This window comes from Marmota marmota, unplaced genomic scaffold, assembly GCF_001458135.2.
Source record: "Marmota marmota marmota unplaced genomic scaffold, marMar, whole genome shotgun sequence".
NCBI classification, from domain to species: Eukaryota; Metazoa; Chordata; class Mammalia; order Rodentia; family Sciuridae; genus Marmota; species Marmota marmota.
Window position 1 is genome coordinate 6,341,313 of NW_026000261.1, and position 20,620 is coordinate 6,361,932.

At 32.6% G+C, this 20,620-nt stretch overlaps 1 protein-coding gene across 1 annotated transcript in view; it reads right to left on the minus strand.

The window, feature by feature from the left end:
* Col4a5 (collagen type IV alpha 5 chain) overlaps positions 1 to 20,620 on the minus strand; it is a 231,190-nt gene that overhangs the window by 134,041 nt on the left and 76,529 nt on the right. The window contains exon 2 of the mRNA XM_048796868.1: positions 8,945 to 9,043. Within this exon, the coding sequence (XP_048652825.1) occupies positions 8,945 to 9,043 (99 nt within the window). The remainder of the gene's footprint in view (positions 1 to 8,944; positions 9,044 to 20,620) is intronic.

Sequence of the window (20,620 nt, forward strand, 5' to 3'; positions counted from 1 at the left end):
TTGAGCCACATCCCCAACCCTTTTTTGTATTTTATTTAGAGACAGGGTCTCACTGAGTTGCTTAGCGCCTCGCCATTGCTGAGGCTGGCTTTGAACTAGCAATCCTCCTGCCTCAGCCTCCCAAGCTGCTGGGATTACAGGCGTACACCACTGTGCCCAGCAAAACTGACAATTTAATGATATTAAATTCACAGTTTTTATTAACATGAAGAAAACTGTAAGATTTAAGGAGAAAAACACAAATCATGTCAAATTTATATCACACATAGTAATGTAATCTCCTATAAAACTAAAGAATATATCAGAGATAAAGTGAGATTTAAACATACTAACATCAAGATTTTAACAAGGAAGATGGCAATAGGACCAGGAAATCACGTTTGTAAATGTTACATGAAAAAAGCATGGGGAAGAGATGAAGTATAAAAAGAAGCCACTGGAGAAGCTTCCAGATTTGTTGTAAAGTAGAAGAATTGCAGGATTATACAGAGTAAAAATTCATTTGCTGGTTGGAGATTCAATTAAATTAGCCAGAACAAATCTTTGGAACATCAACTTTTTAATAATTTTTTTCTGATTGTAAAATTAATATGATAAAGAAATGCACATTCAGTGTAGAAAACAAAAGATACAAGAAAATACCACCTCTATTCAGAATAATTGAATTTTGACTCAAGTCTCAATTCTGATCATAGCAGTTAACACAAGCACAGCAGGGCTGCCTACCTACCAGTGAGGGCCCATCACATCTTATCAGCTAATGGTAGTTATCTGATATATCTATAAAGCCAGAAAGGCAGGGGTAGAAAAGCCAGCAAGCATATTATTTAGATCAACATAAGAGGGTTAATTAATTTGTAAACAGCCAATAATAGTAAGGGTGTAAACTCCATACTGAATGTTTTTATATGCCAGGTATTATTACAAATTCACAATGTTTTATCTTATTTAATATTCCAAATGACAATATGAGTTAGATAGAATGATTTTCATTTTTTTGTGTGAAAAATCACAAACAAGCTGAGCACAATGGTGCATGCCTGTAATCACAGTGGCTCGGGAAGCTGAGGCAGGAGAATGGCGAGTTCAAAGCCAGCCTCAGCAAAAAGGAGGCACTAAGCAACTCAGTGAGACCCTGTCTCTCTATAAAATATAAAATAGGGATGGGGATGTGGCTCAGTGGTCAAGTGCCCTTGAGTTCAATCCCCAGTAACCCCTGCCCCCCCCCCAAAAAAAAATAATGAACAGTGAAACCATCACCACAGCCAAAATAAAGAACATATCCATCATTTACAAAAGGTTCCTTGTGCCCTCAACTTTCCTGTGCTTCTACCTGTCTACCCCAATCCCACCACCCCAGGTACTGACTGATCTGCTTTCTGTCACTATCACTAAACTATTTCTTAATGAAACTTGCATTTTCCAGAATTTTATATGAATGAAATCACACATATCATACTTTTGTCTAACTTTTCACTCAGCATCATTTTTTGATATTCAAACATGTTGTGATGGCTACTGATAGTTAATCTATTTTTATTGCTGAGTAGTGTTTCATTGCATGGATATTTTGCAATTGTTCATTAAGTTACCTGATGATGGGCAGTTGGTTGTTTCTACTTTCTGGCTATTACAAATAAAGCTACTATGAATATTAATGCACTAGTTATATATAAATGTATGCTTTCATTTCTAATGGATAAATGCCTAAGAATGGACAGGGTCATACAATAGATAGCAAGTCAAAACTTTTAAAGAAACCGTCAAACTGTTCCCCAAAGTGTTTGCATCATTTGACATTGCACTAGCAATCTACAATAGTTCCAATTACTCCACATCCTCACTTATACTTGGTATGGCCAAGTTTAATATTTAGATTGTATTCTAATGTTGCTATCTCCTTGTGATTGTTTTGTATTTCCCTAATTAATAATGTTGAACATCTTTTCATGTGTGATTTTGCCACCTATATATTGGCTTTTATCAAGTGTATTAAAATCTCTTGCTACTTTCTTCTAACTTAATTTTAGTTGGGGTTGTTTGTTTTATTATTGAATTTTTAAGAGTTCTTTAAATATTCTAGATACAAGTTCTTTTTTATAGACCTTATTTAATTAATTTATTTATTTATGTGGTGCTGAGGATCGAACCCAGGGCCTCACACATGCTAGGCGAGTGCTCCACCCCTGAGCCACAACCCCAGCCCCAGGATACAAGTTCTTTAAGAGACATATGATTCACAATCTTTTTTCCAAGATTGTGGGCTAACTTTTCATTAATTGTCTTTAAAAATGTCTTTGTGTGGGTAGGGGACATGTACTAGGGATTGAATCTCAGGATACTCTACCACTGAGCTATATATCCACAGCCCCATATATGTGATGTGTGTATTAATTTTGAGATAGGGTCACACTAAGTTGCTGAGCAGATCTCACTATGTTACTGAGATTAGCCTTGAACTTGTGATCCTTCTGCCTTGCCCTCCTGAGTCACTGGGATTACAGGCATGTACCACCGTGTCCAGCCCCAACAATGACTTTTAAATAAGAAGAAATTCCTAATTTTGATGAAATGCAATTTTTTATTCAGCTTTTCATCACTGTGACCAAAAGACCCAACAAGAACAACTTAGAGGAGAAAAGTGTATTGTGGCTCAGGCTTTCAGAAGTTCTATCCCTGGTTGATGGACTTCATTGTTCTGGACTCAAGGTAAGGCAGAACATCATGGCAGAACAAAGCTACTTAGTTCATGACATCCAGGAAAGAGACAGAGTAGAAACAGGATGCCAGGGAAATATAAATCCCAGAGGCACACCTCCAGTGACCTACTTCCTTGAGCCATGCCCTACCTGCCTACAGTATATAAATAATGAATCTTCCAGTCCATGAACATGATATATATCTCCATTTATTCAGGTCTTCTATTTTTTCCAGCAATATTCTTATAGTTTTCAGTGTCTAGACATTGCATATTTTTGTCTGACTTAGTCTTAAGTTTTCCAAACTTTTGTTATTGTCAAAGGCATTATTATGATTCCAATTTCCTAATTTTCATAGAAAATTGACTATGGAAATAGAACTGATTTTTTATTGATCTTAATTTATTTGTTTTTAAAATAATCTTTCTAAAAGCAGTAATGAATTTTAGGAACACCTTAGTATATGTCCATAGAATTTTCTGCATTGACAAATTATGCCATCAATAGCAGCAAAGAAAAAACAGCTTTATTTCTTCCTTTCCAGAGTGGATGCTTTTTGCTTATTTTTTCTTCTTTACTATACTAGTGATATTCGAATAGAGGTGGTGAGAACAGATATGTTTCTGAACTTAGGAGAAAATAACAAACTACCCACTGCATATAATTTTAGATGAATTGGTTTGGTAGATTCCCTTTAATGAGGAAATCTCTCCTACTCTTACTTTGCTAAGAGTTTATCACCAATGTAAATTGAAGTTGTAAAATGCATTCTTTATTGCCTATTAAGGTGGATGGTAGATTTATTTCTTTATGCTTTAAAATATTTTAGTATTTAATATAGTGAATGACAATTTTTGATTTTCACATGTTAAATGAAACATGCATTCCTAGTATATTATATACTTTATATGTTGTTAAATAGAATTTGCTAAAATTTTAAGAATCTCTGCATCTGTGTTCATGGAGGCTACTGATGTAGTTTTCTGTTTTGGTAATTTTGTCTCTGTCTAGTTTGGGTATCAGGACTATGCTTACTTCATGCAGATGGAAGACATTCCCTATTCCTGTATTTTCTAAATGCTTTCATGCAAGATTGACATTGTCTCCCACATAAATGTTTCATAGAATTCATCAGTGAAACCTTATGAAACTTGAGATTTTGTAGAAAGGATTGAAAATCCAATATCTTTTATAAATACAGGGTTATTAATCTTTTGCTTATTTTATTCTATTATTTATTCATTTATTTTTAATTATTTAATTATTTTTAAATAATTCTATTATTTATTACTCAAGGAACTTGTCCATTTCAACTAAGTTGTCAATTTTTAAAATATTTTTCTAGTTGTAGTTGGACACAATAGCTTTATTTGATTTATTTATTTTTATGTGGTGCTGAGGATTGAACCTAGCGCCTCGCATGTGCTAGGTGAGCATTCTACCACTCAGCCAGAACCCCAGACCCAGTTGTCAAATTTTTTATAAACGTATTTATAATATTCCATTATTGATCTTTAATTTTTGTAGTGTCATTCCTAATACTGGTAGTTGTATTTTTATTTTTCTCTGTATTATCAGTCATGCTATCAATTTATCAATTAACAAATTTGGGTAAGTTTTTTCTATTATTTGTTTTCTAGTTCATATATATTGATTTTTACCATATTATCCTCTTTCTCTTAGTTTAAATTTAGTTTACTTGTCCTTTTCTAGTTACTTAAGTAGGAAATTTTGATCACCAATTTTAATCATTCTTTTTTACATAGATATTTAAAGCTGTTTCCCACCTAAGCACTCTTTTCATGTCATTCCAAATTTTCAATTGTTGCTTTTAAACAAAATACAACATTTTCCAATTCCAAACAATTTCCAATTCCAAAAAACAAAATTTTCCAATTTTCCTTCCAATTTCTTCCTTGATCCATCAGTTATTTAGAATGATGCTTTCTAATTTTCAAATAGTTGAGGTTTTTCTACAGATTGTTATTGGTTTCTTATTCGTTTCACTGTGATCAGGGAGTGGATACTCATATTTTTAAACTTTTGGTATTTATAGGGTCTTATTTTGTAGTGTGATAGTAGGAGCAAATGTGACTCCATTTTGTTTTATGACTTCATCCTGTAAAACAACCATGCCAAGTAGAAGAGTCATGACTGGAGCAAGATGTTCTTTTCCTTTTGCTATAGAAACCTTTAAGAACACGGAACCTAATGGGGTATTGTTTCTGTAACTAGGGTAAGGGGGCTCTGTTTCTGTAACTGGGGTGACTGGGCTAACTGTGATTGGTTAGGCTTCCCTCTGCTTGACTGCACTGTCCCGCTTCTGTAACCTGGCTTGCTTGCATTGGCTAGACCCCCTGAACATCCCTTTTGTGGTTTTCAGGCTTATAAGGAGTGCCCTTGCAATTGTTCAGGGCTGATCAGGGGAACAGCTTTATGTTCTGGTCAGCTGCCACCGGTGTGCTTCAATAAAGGCTTGATTTGATTATACATGAGTGATCTGGAAGTCAGTTTATGAAACCCTGGGATGAAGCTTTAACTATAACAGTAGCCCATAATATAGTTTATCTTGTTAAAAATTCCATGTGCTCTTGAAAAAATTGTATTTTGTAGTTATTGGTCATAGTATTCTTTATATGTCAATAAGGCCAGGTTGTTAATAGTGCAATTCAAATCATCTACACCCTTAACTGACTTTCTGAGTATTGTCAATGACTGAGGTAGGAGTATCAGAATCTACAACTGTGGTTGTAAATTTGTCCCTTTAATTCTGTCAGATTTGGCTTCGGGTATTTTGGAGCTATGATCTTATGTTTTAAATTCTCTTTTGTGTTAAATAAGAGAGAGGAAAAGGATATAGTCTTTTATATTTAACCACATATACACCATTTCTAGTGCCTTTCATTCCTTCCTGCAAATTCACACTTCTGTCTACTGACATTTCCCTTTAACCTGAGGAAATTTCTCTCTCAGTACATTTATGCCAAATTCTCTATATTCTTATCATTGCAAAATATCTTAAATGTTTCCTTTATTTTTGAGGTATATCTTCACTGTATGATCATTATGTTTGCAGAATTTGTCAACTTCTAATGATATACTGCATATTATCCACTCTCTCTGTGAAGGACACTATTCATGTCATCATTCCACTGTATGCAATAGGAATTTTCTCTAGCTTTTAAGATTTTCTTTTATTCAGTTTCTTTTTCAGTGTTTCATTATGATGGGACTTATGTGTAGTTTTCTTTGCTTTTATCCTACTTGAGGTTCGTCCAAATTTTGTATCTACAAATTTATATTTTTCACCTAGTGGCAGGGAATTATTTCCATTAATACTGTCCCATGTTTCATTATGTTTTTACCCCTCTGATTTTTCTCTCCTGTCCTTGTAGGACTTTATTGACATTTATTTTAGACTATTTGATACAGTTACACAGGTCACTAAGGCCCTAATGTTTCTATTTTTTTTTTCATTTTTTCCTGTGTTCAGAGATCATTTTTTATACTTTAAATCTTAAAGTTCATTGACCTTTTTCTTTTTTTAAATCTCAGCTCTGCTATTAAATCTATCTGATAAATTTTTCTTCATTGAAAAATTCTAACATCAGTATTATTTTAGAGTTGATTTTCAACTTGGTAAGTTTTAATTGCCTACTGGATAGTGTAGGTAATATATAGAAATTTTGGATTCTCTTATCTCTATCTGAAGAGTATTGAATTTTTGTTGTAACAAACTGTTAGCTAATGCCAGGCATGCTGGTACATGCCCATATCCCAGATACTTGGTAGTTTGAGGCTGAAAGATTAAAAGTTTGAGACTGGCCTGAGCACATTAGTGAGGCATCATCTTAAAATAAATGGTATCATTTGGATCTAAAACTGCCCCCCCCAAAGAGCCCATGTGTTAAGCAATGTAGCAATGGTCATAGGTTAAAATTGAATTATAAATGGGGTAGACTAATCTATTGGATGTATTAATAATTTGAATGAACAACTGGGGGATAACTATGGACAGATGGGTTTGACTGAAGTAAACAGGTCAATGAGGGCATGGCCTTCGACTATATTTGTCCCTGGCCCCTTCTTCTCCTCCCCTCTACTATCCATCTGCCATGAGCTGAGTAACTTTCTTCCATTGTGCCCTTCTGCCATCATGTTCTGCTTTAACTGAGGCCTTCAGCAATATAGTCAGTGGACCATGGACTGAAATTCTGAAATCATGAGCTTAAATACTTCTTTTCTCCTCTAAGTTGTTCTTGTCAGTTATTTACGTCATAGTGACAAATATTTGACTGACACTAAGTTAAATAACATGAAAAGGATGTTGCTTAGTGGTAGAACACTTTTCTAGCATGTATGAGGCCCTAGGTTCAACCCCCAGTGCTGAAAATATAATAGTTGAATCAGGTGAACTCAAACTTAAAACTGTTTTGCTTTCAATGAACTGCAGTTAAATCTATGTACATGTACTTCCATCATGTTTTTTTGTTTGTTTGTTTATTTGTTTTTTTTTGCTGGGTAGTATGACTCTTCCCTATACCTATGAAGTTCAGGATTTAACCATGAATTTGAGTGGAATCTTTAAGCATATTTTTAAACTCTCCTGTCTTTGTTTATTTCTACTCTAGCACATCTTCCCTTACTTTCAAGCCGTTCTGGCATCCTCAACTCTTTCTCCTGAAATCTCAAAGCATTCTAACTGTGGGTTTTTGTCAGGGTTCTAGCCATCCTCTAACATGCACACATGGGGTATACTCAGGAAGAAAAAATATAAATTTAAATTCACCTAATGTTCATTCTTTTAAAATTTTTTTTAGTTGTAGATGGACACAATACCTTTATTTTTATTTATTTTATTTGTATGTGGTGCTGAGTATTGAATCCCTTGCCTCACAAGTTGTAGGCAAGTGCTCTACCACTGAGCTACAACCCCAGCCCATAGTGTTCATTCTTTTTTTTAAAGAATCCTTTCCACTTTATTCCTTTGGCAACTATCTTATCTTATCAATTAGATATTATATTTTGTTCAGAGTTTTTAATTCTTATCTCCAGATAAATTAATGTGATAATAGTCACTGCACTATGATGTGGAATGAATCCCTCTTAGTCTTTTTATCACTACAGAAAACACCCTTACTACAAAACTATTTCCCTCAAACTAATGCTACTCATATAAGTGTTTCCATGGAAAATTATTTAATTAATATTAATGGGTATTCTGTTGGGAAAATAGGGATTACAAAGGTCAAATTGGCTTGAGAATAAAGAACTGCAAAATAATCAAACAAGTGGTTTTCTTTGATCTAGGACATTTAAACATCTTACTATGCTAATTAATCTTCCATATTCCTAAGTGGAATATACCCTTATGGCATTATCCCAAACTTTTCCATATATAATTAGTAGTACCATTCACTTATTCATTCAAAAACATTTATTGAACTCCCAAAAGTAGACACCAGAGTGAGATTCTCCTCTCTTCTAATATAATTTTCTTTAGTTTAAAATTCACCAATTCACTATCCTTTTTTACTTTTTGAATTTTTATGTCAGTAACTAACCTACAATGGCTAGGTTTAGGCTATTTAATACTCACCTATTCTTGCTTTATATTCATCATATCCATACAATAGGAGGTGCTGCTACAGGAAAAGGTAAAAATAGACATTCACCTATCAATAATTTGCAGGGACTAAAGAAAACTACATGGAATTGCCTAGCTTGGTATCCAGCACAGCTTAGTAGCTTGATACATGTTTAATTTTCTTAAGTATTCTCTTCTTTTTGCCTATTAAGTCAGTGACTTCAACAAGATTAATAAGGGTAGATCAAAGTTTTCAGGCCAAATGCAGTTAGAAGCTTGTTTTGTTTGGTCCAAGAGCCAAGAACTTTCTTGGTCACTTTTAAAAAGCTGTTTTTAGAAAAGGAAAGAAGAGCTAGGATGTAGCTCAGTAGTAGAGTATTTGCCTAGTGTGTCTGAGACCCTGCATTTCAGTTTCAGCATCTCAACAGCAAACACACACACAAACAGGAAAGAAGAAAATGTGACACAGACCTCATGTGTCCCACAAAGCCTAAAATATTTGTTACATGGCTTTTTATAAGAAGATGTTAGCTGATCCCTGAGATACAATCCAATCTTTGTAAGTTCTCAAAATAAGCAGGAGAGTAGAACTTGTTTTATTTATTTACATGTTCAGATAGAAGCCCTATTTTGAAAATGTATTAAAAAGGTATTTTACTGGTTTTACTAAGCTTTCAAAGGCCGTCTCCAATCTTACCTTTTCCCCTTTTATACCATTACAGTCACATTTTGATCCTGAAGAACATCCATAGCAAGCCTATAAAGAAAAGAAACAGGGGAAATAATTAAATATGAAACTGAAAATCAAACTCTTGACTTAGAATTCAATGGAACTCAGTAATCCAAACTTAAAAAAACAGAAAACTATCTGAAAGGATATATAGAAATGACAAACAACAGTTACCTTTGGGGAAGCTCTAACATTTTATTATATACATTTATGTTTGAGCTTTTCACAGTGATCTAATATAATTTTTATCATTCTAAAGAAAGATATGTCTTTTTAAATAAAGAGGATAAAATGAAAAAGAAATTCATATAACTTCCTTGTAATGTGATTTGTTACATGTCCAAGTTCTAGAAATTCCTTTGTTTTTCTCCTAATATTACTTTAAAGAAGCCACCTCTCTATCTAAATTAGCAATCAACTTGGCAACTAGCCAAAGATAGCTCCCACTTGAAGTCAACTTGCTTCTTTGCATTCATGAGCAGTCATGGCACACAGAATACATAATGCTGTATTTTACCACTTTTTTTCTTTGCCTCTACTCCCCCATCACTAACAGCAGCTCAACCTCTAACAGCTCCAAGCTTTACCAAAAAAGCTGCTTCCACAGCCTAAATGTTCTAAATAGCCACAACTAACACCTTAATTCACTCATATTAGGAAGTAAGGTCCTAAAACCAAAAAAACAACTTCCTCTAAAATAAAAGTGTACAGTAAATAAGAAGAAAGTAGATAACTTCTGCCATCCATAGCTATCTTTTACTCTGGCATGAAGCTGAACAGCTTAGAAAAACAAATAGTAATTAGTGTAACTTAGGTTGACAGCTTACTACTTATGCACAAGAACATGGCATGCTTTTCATCAAAGAGATCAACAAACTAACAACTAAAACCTTTATATGTTGCAAAAGCCAAATAAAGTTCATCCATCAGTGCTCAACCTGAAGAGTCTGTGGCTTAAAAAGTGCCTTTCCCCCAGGCTCAACATTCCATACTTTCTTTTCTTTCTACTTTTTTCCCAAGGCACTTTACTGTAGTCACATCCCCAGTCCCTACCCTTTTGTTGAAACAGGGTCTCCTAAGTTGCTGAGACTGGTGTGAAATTTGTGATCCTCCTACTTCAGCCTTCAGAGTTGCTGGGATTACAGGCTTATGCCGGGCTCCATGCTTCCCTTTCTTTAGTCTATAACACAGCATCTTTCTGAATCCTTATCAACTAATGCAGCTGAAATTAGAAGCCACCCTCATGCTGAAATCTCTTTTCCTTATTATAAGAGCAAACCACAATGGCTTGAAGACAGAAGATCTCTCAATCAACTGCAAGAGGCTATTCTACTAAAAGATGTACTCTTGACACTTCTAATTCAGTCTGTCAGGCAGCCATTATTTATTTATTATAAATAGATAAATAGGTGATTAGGTTGTACACTGATTTTAGTGTTACATGTTAACTACATTACAGTTTTATTCAGACAAACTCATTCATCAAACATGAAGTGAGCATGATTACAGGCCAGAAATTTTTTTAGGTATGAAATATATAAAAATGAATAAGATGCAACTCATGTTAACATAATTCAACAAATACTTATTGATCATGTGTTGTTTTGTGCCAGCCACTATGTTAAGTGAAGCAGAAATACAAAGACAGTAAATCTTTGTTCTTTCATAGAAAGAATAAGCAGAACACAACAGACACTAGTATGGCAATATGTAAATCAATGGATGTGTAACTGATGTGATTCTGCAATCTGTATACGGGGTAAAAATGGGAGTTCATAACCCACTTGAATCAAAGTGTGAAATATGATATATCAAGAACTATGTAATGTTTTGGGCAACCAACAATAAAAATTTAAAAAAAAGAATAAACCTATATACAAAAAAATTACATTATAATGAGCCAGAAACAGGGGTTAATTTTAAATATAAAATATTCTTTGTGAAAAAATAAAAAATAAAATTTAGATTGTGCACACTCTCAGCATCCAATTACATGCATTAATAGAGGTGCAAAGGTTACTGCAAATCCAAAATTGCTGTTAATGTAAGAATAACATTTGAAGTTGAATGAATGACTATTCATAATATGTAAATATATGTGCATAAGGGTTTTTTTGTAAGTAGAAGATGGTATAATTTTGCACATTCAGTCTTTATGGGGAGATTTTCCTCTTTAAAATATGAATTAAAGATTCTGAGAATAATGCAAAGCAATTGGCTAATAGGATTTCATTAATATGGACTAAAAACTATGTGATTTCTTTACAATATTTTGCACTAATCAGTGTCCAAAAATCTCAATATAATGTATAAACAAAACCTTTAATGTTCTTCTGTGTGATTTTCCAAGTGATTTTATGCAATATTTTTCTTAAAAATTGGTAATTTCATTTTTATACTTTTTATTAATTAACTTGTAGTTTTCTTTAGAGAGATCACTACTTAAAACATTTTGGAATTATAGATAAATTTTAAAATTAAATTTTAAGGTTTAAATTTTGAATTTTATTTATTCTGCCTAGCTTATGGGAAGGACTCTGGTACTCATGGGTTAAAAACAAAACAAAAACCAGGCAACTGTAATACACACACCAACCACTAGATGCCACTTTCTATACAATTATAACAGTGGCACCCACAAGGAAATAGCCCTAATTAGACATCTGATTAATGGAGTAACTTTTTTTAATACCAATTTCCATTAATATTGATTAAATGCTCAAAGAGTACAAAGCACAATATTATGTCTATGAGCTGTACAAAAATGTGTAGATGTGGGTGCTGCCTTTAAGGAGCTTCCAATCTAGATTTAAAAAAGAAAAAAGAAAAGAAAAGAAAAACTATGCACAAACAAATTTAAATTAGAATAAAATGAAAAAATGATAAGACAGATAATGGTAATGGAAAAAAGCACTAACACACAAGAAATATTCCCCTAGTTTACTTCAGAAGTTGAATCATTACAATCTCATGGACAAGCATTCCCATGCTCTAGGATTATTTTTTCACTTGTAAAAATGACATATATAGACAATGTGATCTAATTATGTAGCTTCCAGATTCCACTGTGATTCTGTTAGGATCCACCAAGCAAAAATAAGTGTATAGTCAATAATTCTTAACACAAATTCCCTTGAGCCCGAGAGTATTAATAAAAGGTTGGTTAAAAAAAAAAGTGAATACCTAGACTTCAATTCAGAAAAATGGACAGAAAGATATCTAGAGGCAAAATGACCATATTAAGCACTAAGATTTTAAAAAATTGAATGAGGCAAAGAGGTAAAATTAACATTTACAGACCTCAGTTTAAAAGCATTTACTAAGTAAATGTGGGAAAAAAAAACTATCATAGGAGATAAGGCTAAACTATGAACTTTTCAATACTGTGGAAAATTAATTCTACAAAATCACACAAAACAGTTAAAGCAAGAAAATTATTGAATTATAATAATCTTTTAAAATTTTATTATGGGAGAAAATAATAAAATAAAAATTATGGAAGGTTTTGCATTCGCACATAGTAAAACACATCATAAAACTATAATAATTAAAACAGTGTGGTATTACTCAAAGAATGGTAGCTTAACTAACTAAAATACTAAGGCCAGAAAAGACACACAGGTGTACGGACCCCCTACACACATTTACTATATTATAAAAGTTGGCATGTCAAATCAATGTGAAATTAATGAGTCATTTAACATATGGTGCTGGGATAAGTACAGAAAATTATGAATTTACATCTTAGGCCATTACAACAAAAGTATATATTTGAGTATTATCCAAAATGTTTGGAACCAAATTGTTTTTAATTTTCAATTATTTTTAGATTTTGGAATATCTGCTTATACATAATGAAATATTTTGGGGATAAGACCCAAATGTAAACATGAACTCATTTATATCTTATATAAACCTTATACACATAGCCTGAAGGTAATATTAAACAGTGTTTTAAATACTCTTGTCCATGGAGCAAAATTGCATTATGTGGAAATTTTTCCCTTGTGGTATAATGTCAGAGCTCAAAACCTTCCAGATTTTGGGTTTCAAACTTTCAGATTATGAATACCCAACTATAACAGGTATTAGACTAAAAAGTACAAGTAAAAAGCAAACTTGCAGCCCAATGCAGTGGTGTACACCTATAATCCCAGCTACTCCAGAGGATCTCAAGTTAGAGGCTGACCTGGGCAATTTTGCAAGACCCTGTCTAAAAATAAAATAAAAAGGCTGGTGATGTAACTCAGTGGTAGACCACGTGCCCAGCATGTACAAGGCCCTGGTTTTAATCTCCTGTACTAAAATAAAAACATGCAAATTCCTGGATGCATTAACATTACCCAAAGAACCTTGTAACAATTCAGATACCAGGAACCCATCCTAAAGTTTGTTTCAGTAAGAAATAGAAGTTGACCAAAAGAATATGTAATTTTCATTTCATTTCATTTCTGATTGATACATAATATTTGTACATATTTATGAGGTACAATGTGAGAAAGAGTAAGAGGAAGGAGGGAGAAGGTAAGGCCAATCAGTGGGTACAATGTAGTTTGGTAGAAATAAGTTCTGGTGTTCTATGGTGCAACAAGTTTTAAATAACAATAATGGATTATGTATTTTAAAATCTTCTCTTATTTAACCGGAAATGGTATTGTTTATTTAAATTTATTTATTTACCTATTCTAATTAGGTATATATGACAGCAGAATGCATTTTGATTCATTGTACACAATTGCAGCATAACTTTTCATTTCTCTGGTTGTACACGATATAGGATCACACCATATGTGTAGTCATACAGGTACCTAGGGCAATGATGTCCATCTCATTCCACCATCTTTCCTGCTCCCATGCCTCCTCCCCATCTCTCCCTCCCCTTTCACCAATCATAGTTCCTCCATTTTTCCCATACCCCACCTTTTATGGATCTGCATCCACTTATCAGAGAGAATATTTGGCCTTTGTATTTTTGTAATATTCTTACTTCACTTAGTATGATATTCTCCAACTCCATCCATTTACCTGCAAATGCCATAATTTTATTCTCTCTTTATGCCAAGCAATACTCCATTGTGTGTATACACCACAGTTTCTTTATCCATTCATCTATTGAAGGGCATCTAGGTTGGTTCCACAGTTTAGCTACTGTGAATTGAGCTGCTATAAACATTGATGTGGCTGCATTACTATAGTATGCTGATTTTAAGTCCTTTGGGTGTATATGGAGGAGTGGGATAGCTGCGTCAAATGGTGGCTCCATTCCAAGTTTTCTAAGGAATCTCCATAATGCTTTCCAGAGTGGTTGCATCAAATTCCAGTCCCATCAGCAATATATGAGTGTGCCTTTCCCCCCACATCCTCACCAACACTTACTGTTGTTTGTATTCTTGATAACTGCCATTTTGACTGGGGTGAGATGAAACCTTAGAGTAGTTTTGATTTGCATTTCTCTATTACTAGAGATGTTGAACATTTTTCCATATGTCTGTTGATAAAGTGTATATCTTCTTCTGAGAAGTGTCTGTTCAGTTCCTTAGCCCATTTGTTGATTGGGTTGTTTGTTTTTTTGGTGTTGATTTTTTGAGTTCTGTATATATCCTGGAGATTAGTGCTCTGACATGTGTGTGGCAAAAATTTGCTCCCCAAATGTAGGTTCTCTCTTCCCCTCATTGATTGTTTCTTTTGCTGAGAAAAAGCTTTCAAAATCTTCTCTTATAGCTATTTTATAATGGTAAAGTTCCAATTCAATAGGAAGATATAACAATTACAATTTATGCATGCACCTAACAATAGAGCCAAAAAACACATGAATCAAAAACTGTCCCAACTGATGAGAGAAATATAGACAATTTAATAACAGTATTTGGGGACTTCAATACCCCACATTCAATAATGGGTATAGTAGTGAGGCAGAAAATTAATAATAAAATAGAGAACTGAACAACAGTACAAACCAGCAATACCTAACAGGCACTTATTCAACATTTTGTCCAATAATAAAATGCACAGAACATTCTCCAGAATAGATCATAGGATAGGCCATTAAAAACACTTTCAATAAATAAATTGAAATATACCAAGTATGTTTCCAAGCCACACTGAAATAAAATTTGAAAACAAGATTAGAAGGAAATTTGATATTCACAGAATATGGAAAAAAGTTTTTAAAAATTCCTTATGAATCTATGAGTCAAAGAAAATACAACATATATTAAAATATTGTAAGGTGAATGAAAATAACACAACCAAGTACCCAAAACACATGAGATATTTAAAGGAGTACTAGAGGAAAATTTAGAGCATTGAATGTCTATATTTTTTCTTCTTCTTAAATATTTTTATTAGTGCACTAGAATTATACATAATATTGAATACCTACATTTAAAAATAAATGAAATAAATAACTTCTCCTTCAAGACATTAGTAAAAGGGAGCAAACAAAACCTCAGTTGAAGGGAAGGAAGAAAATAACAACAATTTGAATTGAAATTAATAAAATGAAGGATAAAAAAATAGAGATAATCAACAAAACTGAAATGTGGTGCTTAGGAAAGGTCAACAAAATTTCAAACCACCACCACCAGAAAAAAAATGACTACTGAAATTAATAAATTAATAAATCAGGAATGAAAGAGGTTACATTACTAACAATGTAGGAATAGCAGGAAACTTCTTCAATCTGATATAAGGCATATACAAAAAAAATAATGTCACAATAGTTGATAACGAAAGACTGAATCATTTCCCTGTAAGATCAGAACGAGGGCTGGGTCTGTAGCTCAGTGGTAGAGTGCTTGCCTAACATGTGTGAGGCACTGGGTTGAATCCTCAGCATCATATAAAAATAAATAAATAAAATAAAGGTATTGTGTCTATTTACAACCAAAATTTAAAAAAATATATTAAAAAAGACAAAGATGTCCATTCTGTCATTTCTTTTGAAAATAATTCTAAAAGATTCTCTCCATGAAAATTAGGCAAGTAAGTAAACCATCAATACTGAAAAACAAGAATTAAAGAACATATATTTTTACATGTGACAAAGTCTTTTATCTAGAAATTCCTATTAGAATTAATCAATGGGTTCAACAAGACTATAAGGTACACAATGAATATAAAAAATTCAATTGCATTTCTATATAACAGCATGAAATGAAATGAAAAATCCATTTCCAACAACATAAGAAAGAATAAAATTCTTAGGAATAAACTGAGCCAAAAATTCAAAACACATATTCTAAAAATATCAAAACATTATTGAGATAATTTAATGATTATAAAATAAAGGAAAAATTCCCATATTCATGGATCAGAAAACTTAATATTCCTAAGACAGTAATACTCCTCACATTTTTCTACAGATTCAAGGCGATTTTTGTAAAAATTCCAAGTATATATTTTGCAAAATGGACAACCTGATAATAACATTGAATTTATATGTAATAGCAAGAAACCCAAAAAACCAAAACAATATTGAAAAAGAGGAGTAAATTACTTACTACAAATGTACTCCAACTAATGTGGTAAAATGGCATGAGGTGAGACATACAGGTATTATAAAGATACAATATCCTGCCTGCTACATGATTTTCATTATGAAATAAACAGAACAGACAAATCTATAATAACAAGTAGATTGGCTGTTGACTAAGACTGAGGAGTGAGGGATCAATGGGAAATGAAAGCTAAGAGATACAGATTTCTTTTGGGGTTGATAAAAATGCTCTATAACTGAGTCAGGAGAATGTTACATGATACTATAAATGTTCTAAAAAGTGTTGTACCCTTTAAATTAGTGAACTAGATGGTGTGAAAATCATATTTCAATGATACTTTTATAAAATCAGTGTCAAGAAATAATGTATGGGAAATCCATGCTGCCAGTAACTGTGAAAGGTCTGAGACTATTCCCTATTTGCAAGCTAACAAGTTAGTTTGCTAGTGTATTATGAATGCTTGTAGAAGATATAAGACTTCTTGATCAGAGACAATTTATCACTCAAAGCAATAGCTTGAACTTCCCTGAACACCAATTTCCACTGAGTGATGCTAACCAGACAAGTTGATGCCTTCACCTGAGCTGCATTATTATTACAGGAGAGAAATCAAGAATTTAGAGAACCCACATATTTTATAATGGGCAGTAAGCTTGCTTGACTTTTGCTTGGAGATATTATCTTTATTATGCTAGAAGGTAAACAAATCTGGCCTTTCTTCCAAAGGAAGATACTGTCTCTATTTTTAAGTTGTTCACTATAAAACAACCTTCAAAACAGAGTTCATAGACAGGACAGTTCCTCTCCTCTTATGACGTGCAGAGACATAAGAGATTCATGGAAAACTTTCTTCAAACATATTCCAGAATTTGAAAAAAAAATAAGAGAATAAACAAATGCAGCATATGAACAGCAATGAGAGTTTTTAAAACCACTATTATCTTGAATATTTGATAATCCTTTTAAAATATTGCTAATATTCTGAAATTGTTAATTATGTTTATGTAGTATGATGTACTTTTCTTTAAGTAAGGCATGATGTATATACTGATGTGTTTAGGCATATGAAACGTTATTATCTGTAACTTATTTTTAATGGCCTAGCAAAAAAGAAATGTACACACCCTTGTAAGATTTAAGTAGATGAATATACTGAGAAACACTTGAGCGCAAGACACATAAAGCAAATATGGCAAATTGCTAACAAATACTAAGTCTACATGAAGATATAATGACATTAATTTTATCTTTCAATTTTTTTAAAAATGTTATTATTAAAAAGTTAGAAATATTGAGAAATATACCTGAAACAAATATCCTTCAATGGCAAAAAAGGAGATATATTTCAACATGTATGATTTTCATTAGAGATATTATAAACATAAGGCCACATTATAACAGTGATCCACTTTATGCTTTGAATGTACCCCTTGCTGCTCTGCCACTGTGACTTATTTTTAAATGGACATGTTTCTCTCTCTTCCTCTCTCCCTTCTCCTCCCTAAACTTTCCTCCCTACTCTCAGAATTACATTTCTCATCTATCCTAGGAAGAGTTATCTACCCTTGAGCACACACTCACCACAGGAAAGAAGTACTCTGGGGATGGCACCAGAAGATCTTAGAAATTACTATCTCCCAAATTAATAAGTGAATTACAGCTCCAGACAGCACACATGGAATGTAACCGTTGAATCACCTCTTTAAAAACCCCTGTTCCTCATGATGTGCAGAATCACAGCCTCTGGGAAAAGAGTCCCTTGTGTTCTTCCCTTGCTAATAAAGCAATAAAACTTTTATTTTCCTTTTTCTCAAAACTGTATCATCATTATTGTTGACATTGGGGACAAGGACCAAGCTTTTGTTAACAACATGGAAAGGTTGATATAATAGATAAAAGATTCATACATAAATAATAACCACAGAAAGCTGGAAGCTGGTATAGCTATATTAATTTCAGACAAAGTAGACTTTAAAGTAAAACTTATTCTGAAAAATAAAACAATATCACTTCAGAATGATAACAGGTTTGGTTCACAGGGAAGATACTAAAAGGAAACCACCATAAACTGTATAAATTGTAACATCCTCAAAATATATCAATTAAAAACTATAAGATCTACAAATATAAATAGACAAATCTACAATCATAGTTGGAGATTTTAAGCAGACCTCCAACAACTGGTAGAACATGTAAACAAAATAATCTGTAAGGATGTAGAGAGATTTGAACATGAATAACATACTTATTCTAATGGACATATATAATACATCAAATGAAGAACACATATTTATAGCAGGTACATCCTGGAAGTTTATAAAAACTGACCAGACACTGAAGGACCAGTGTACTCCTTCAGTGTACTCCTAATATTATACTATTTTCAATTAAATGAGTAATCTGCATTTACATTATTTTGAATATGTGATTCTAAACAAATCTCAAAAGACTGAATTCATACTGAATATTATCTCTAAATATCATGCAATTAATTTAGAACAAAAAAAAATTTAAACAAAATCTTCCAGAGAACAGGAGGGATAAAATTAGCATAACCTTGAAACCAAACCTAAATAGGACTGAGTATGAAAGAAAAAATACCAATCTTATCAATAAATATAGAGGCAAAATTCCTAAATACAATATGATAAAACTAAGCCCTAGCCATTGTTGAAAGGAAACAAAAGGATTGGAAAAGAAGAAAGAAAAATGTCATTTACAGATTATTTAATTACAGAGAGAAAATTCAAAATAACCTCTATAAATAGAATAAAGCTTAGTAAGGTAGCTAAATGTAAAATAATTATAATATTTTATACACCATAAACAAAAATCAGAAAACAAAAAAGGGACTACTTATAATAGTATTCCCAGTGTAGTCTCCCAGGGAGAAAGGGAGGAAACTATAGAGGATAGAGCTTTAGGGAAAAAAATAAGAATGCAGTACAAAAAAAAATTTCAAGTAATTGTAAACTATAGGGGAAAAATTTACACAGGAAAACAAATGTAATCACAGAGTATTACCTGGCACTACAATAAGCAACATATTCATAATACTCACATTTTCAAAATAACGTAAACACAATTTACTGATTTAATTGAAAATAGTGCAACATTGGGAAGAAACTGAAGAAGTGAGATAAGAGTGGTAGTAGAAAGAGCACCTTATCTATCATAGCACAAAGTAAACAGAAAAAAATGTTGATAAAGCAAAAATTTTTTGCAAGTTTTTGCCCTTAAAGAACCTATCTGAAAAGTCAAAGGGGATGAGGAAAAGAATTGATAGTTTTCACCACTAAACTTTTTAACCCATATGTGTATAATTTTATGCCATATTACCACACAATGGGCATTTGCATGAGTCTGATATTATTTTAAATCTCATATTTTAAAAGAGAAGTTATCTTTAGCCTGGCTACCCTTAAAAAAATATCTCTATTTGTGGAGCCATGGATTCAACTTTTTTCAACAGTCAGGGTTAAATATTTTATATATCACTTTGTTACATCCCTTTATTTATAAGTTATCACAACCCAAAATCAAATCTTGCTAAATCTTCCTAATAAAGGTTATCAATAAAAGAATATTAAAGAAGTTGAAAGAGTTCTTGGAAATTAGCTAATATATTCCTGTTGTTTAAAACACAAAGAGATGGAGGGCCAATCAATGACAGAGCCAAAGCTAGTATCATTTTCTTGACTTTTCTAATATTTAAAACTGATTTTCATTTGCTTTCATGTTCTGAGACAAAACTAATGTATTTTGCCAGATATTCTATAAACAGTAAATATCTTCTTTTCACAATAATAAAAATCTTTCTTTTTTTATTATTAGTTGTTCAAAACATTACCATAGCTGTTGACATAACATATTTTATACATTTGATTCAAGCTGATTATGAAGTCCCATTTTTACCCCATATACAGATTGCAGAATCACATCGGTTACACATCCATGTTTTTACATACTGCCATACTAGTTGACTGTTGTATTCTACTACCTTTACTATCCTCTACTATCCCCCCCTCCCCTCCCCTCCCATCTTCTCTCTCTACCCCATCTACTGAGACCCTCATTGTTATACAAAATTACATATAAGAGGAAG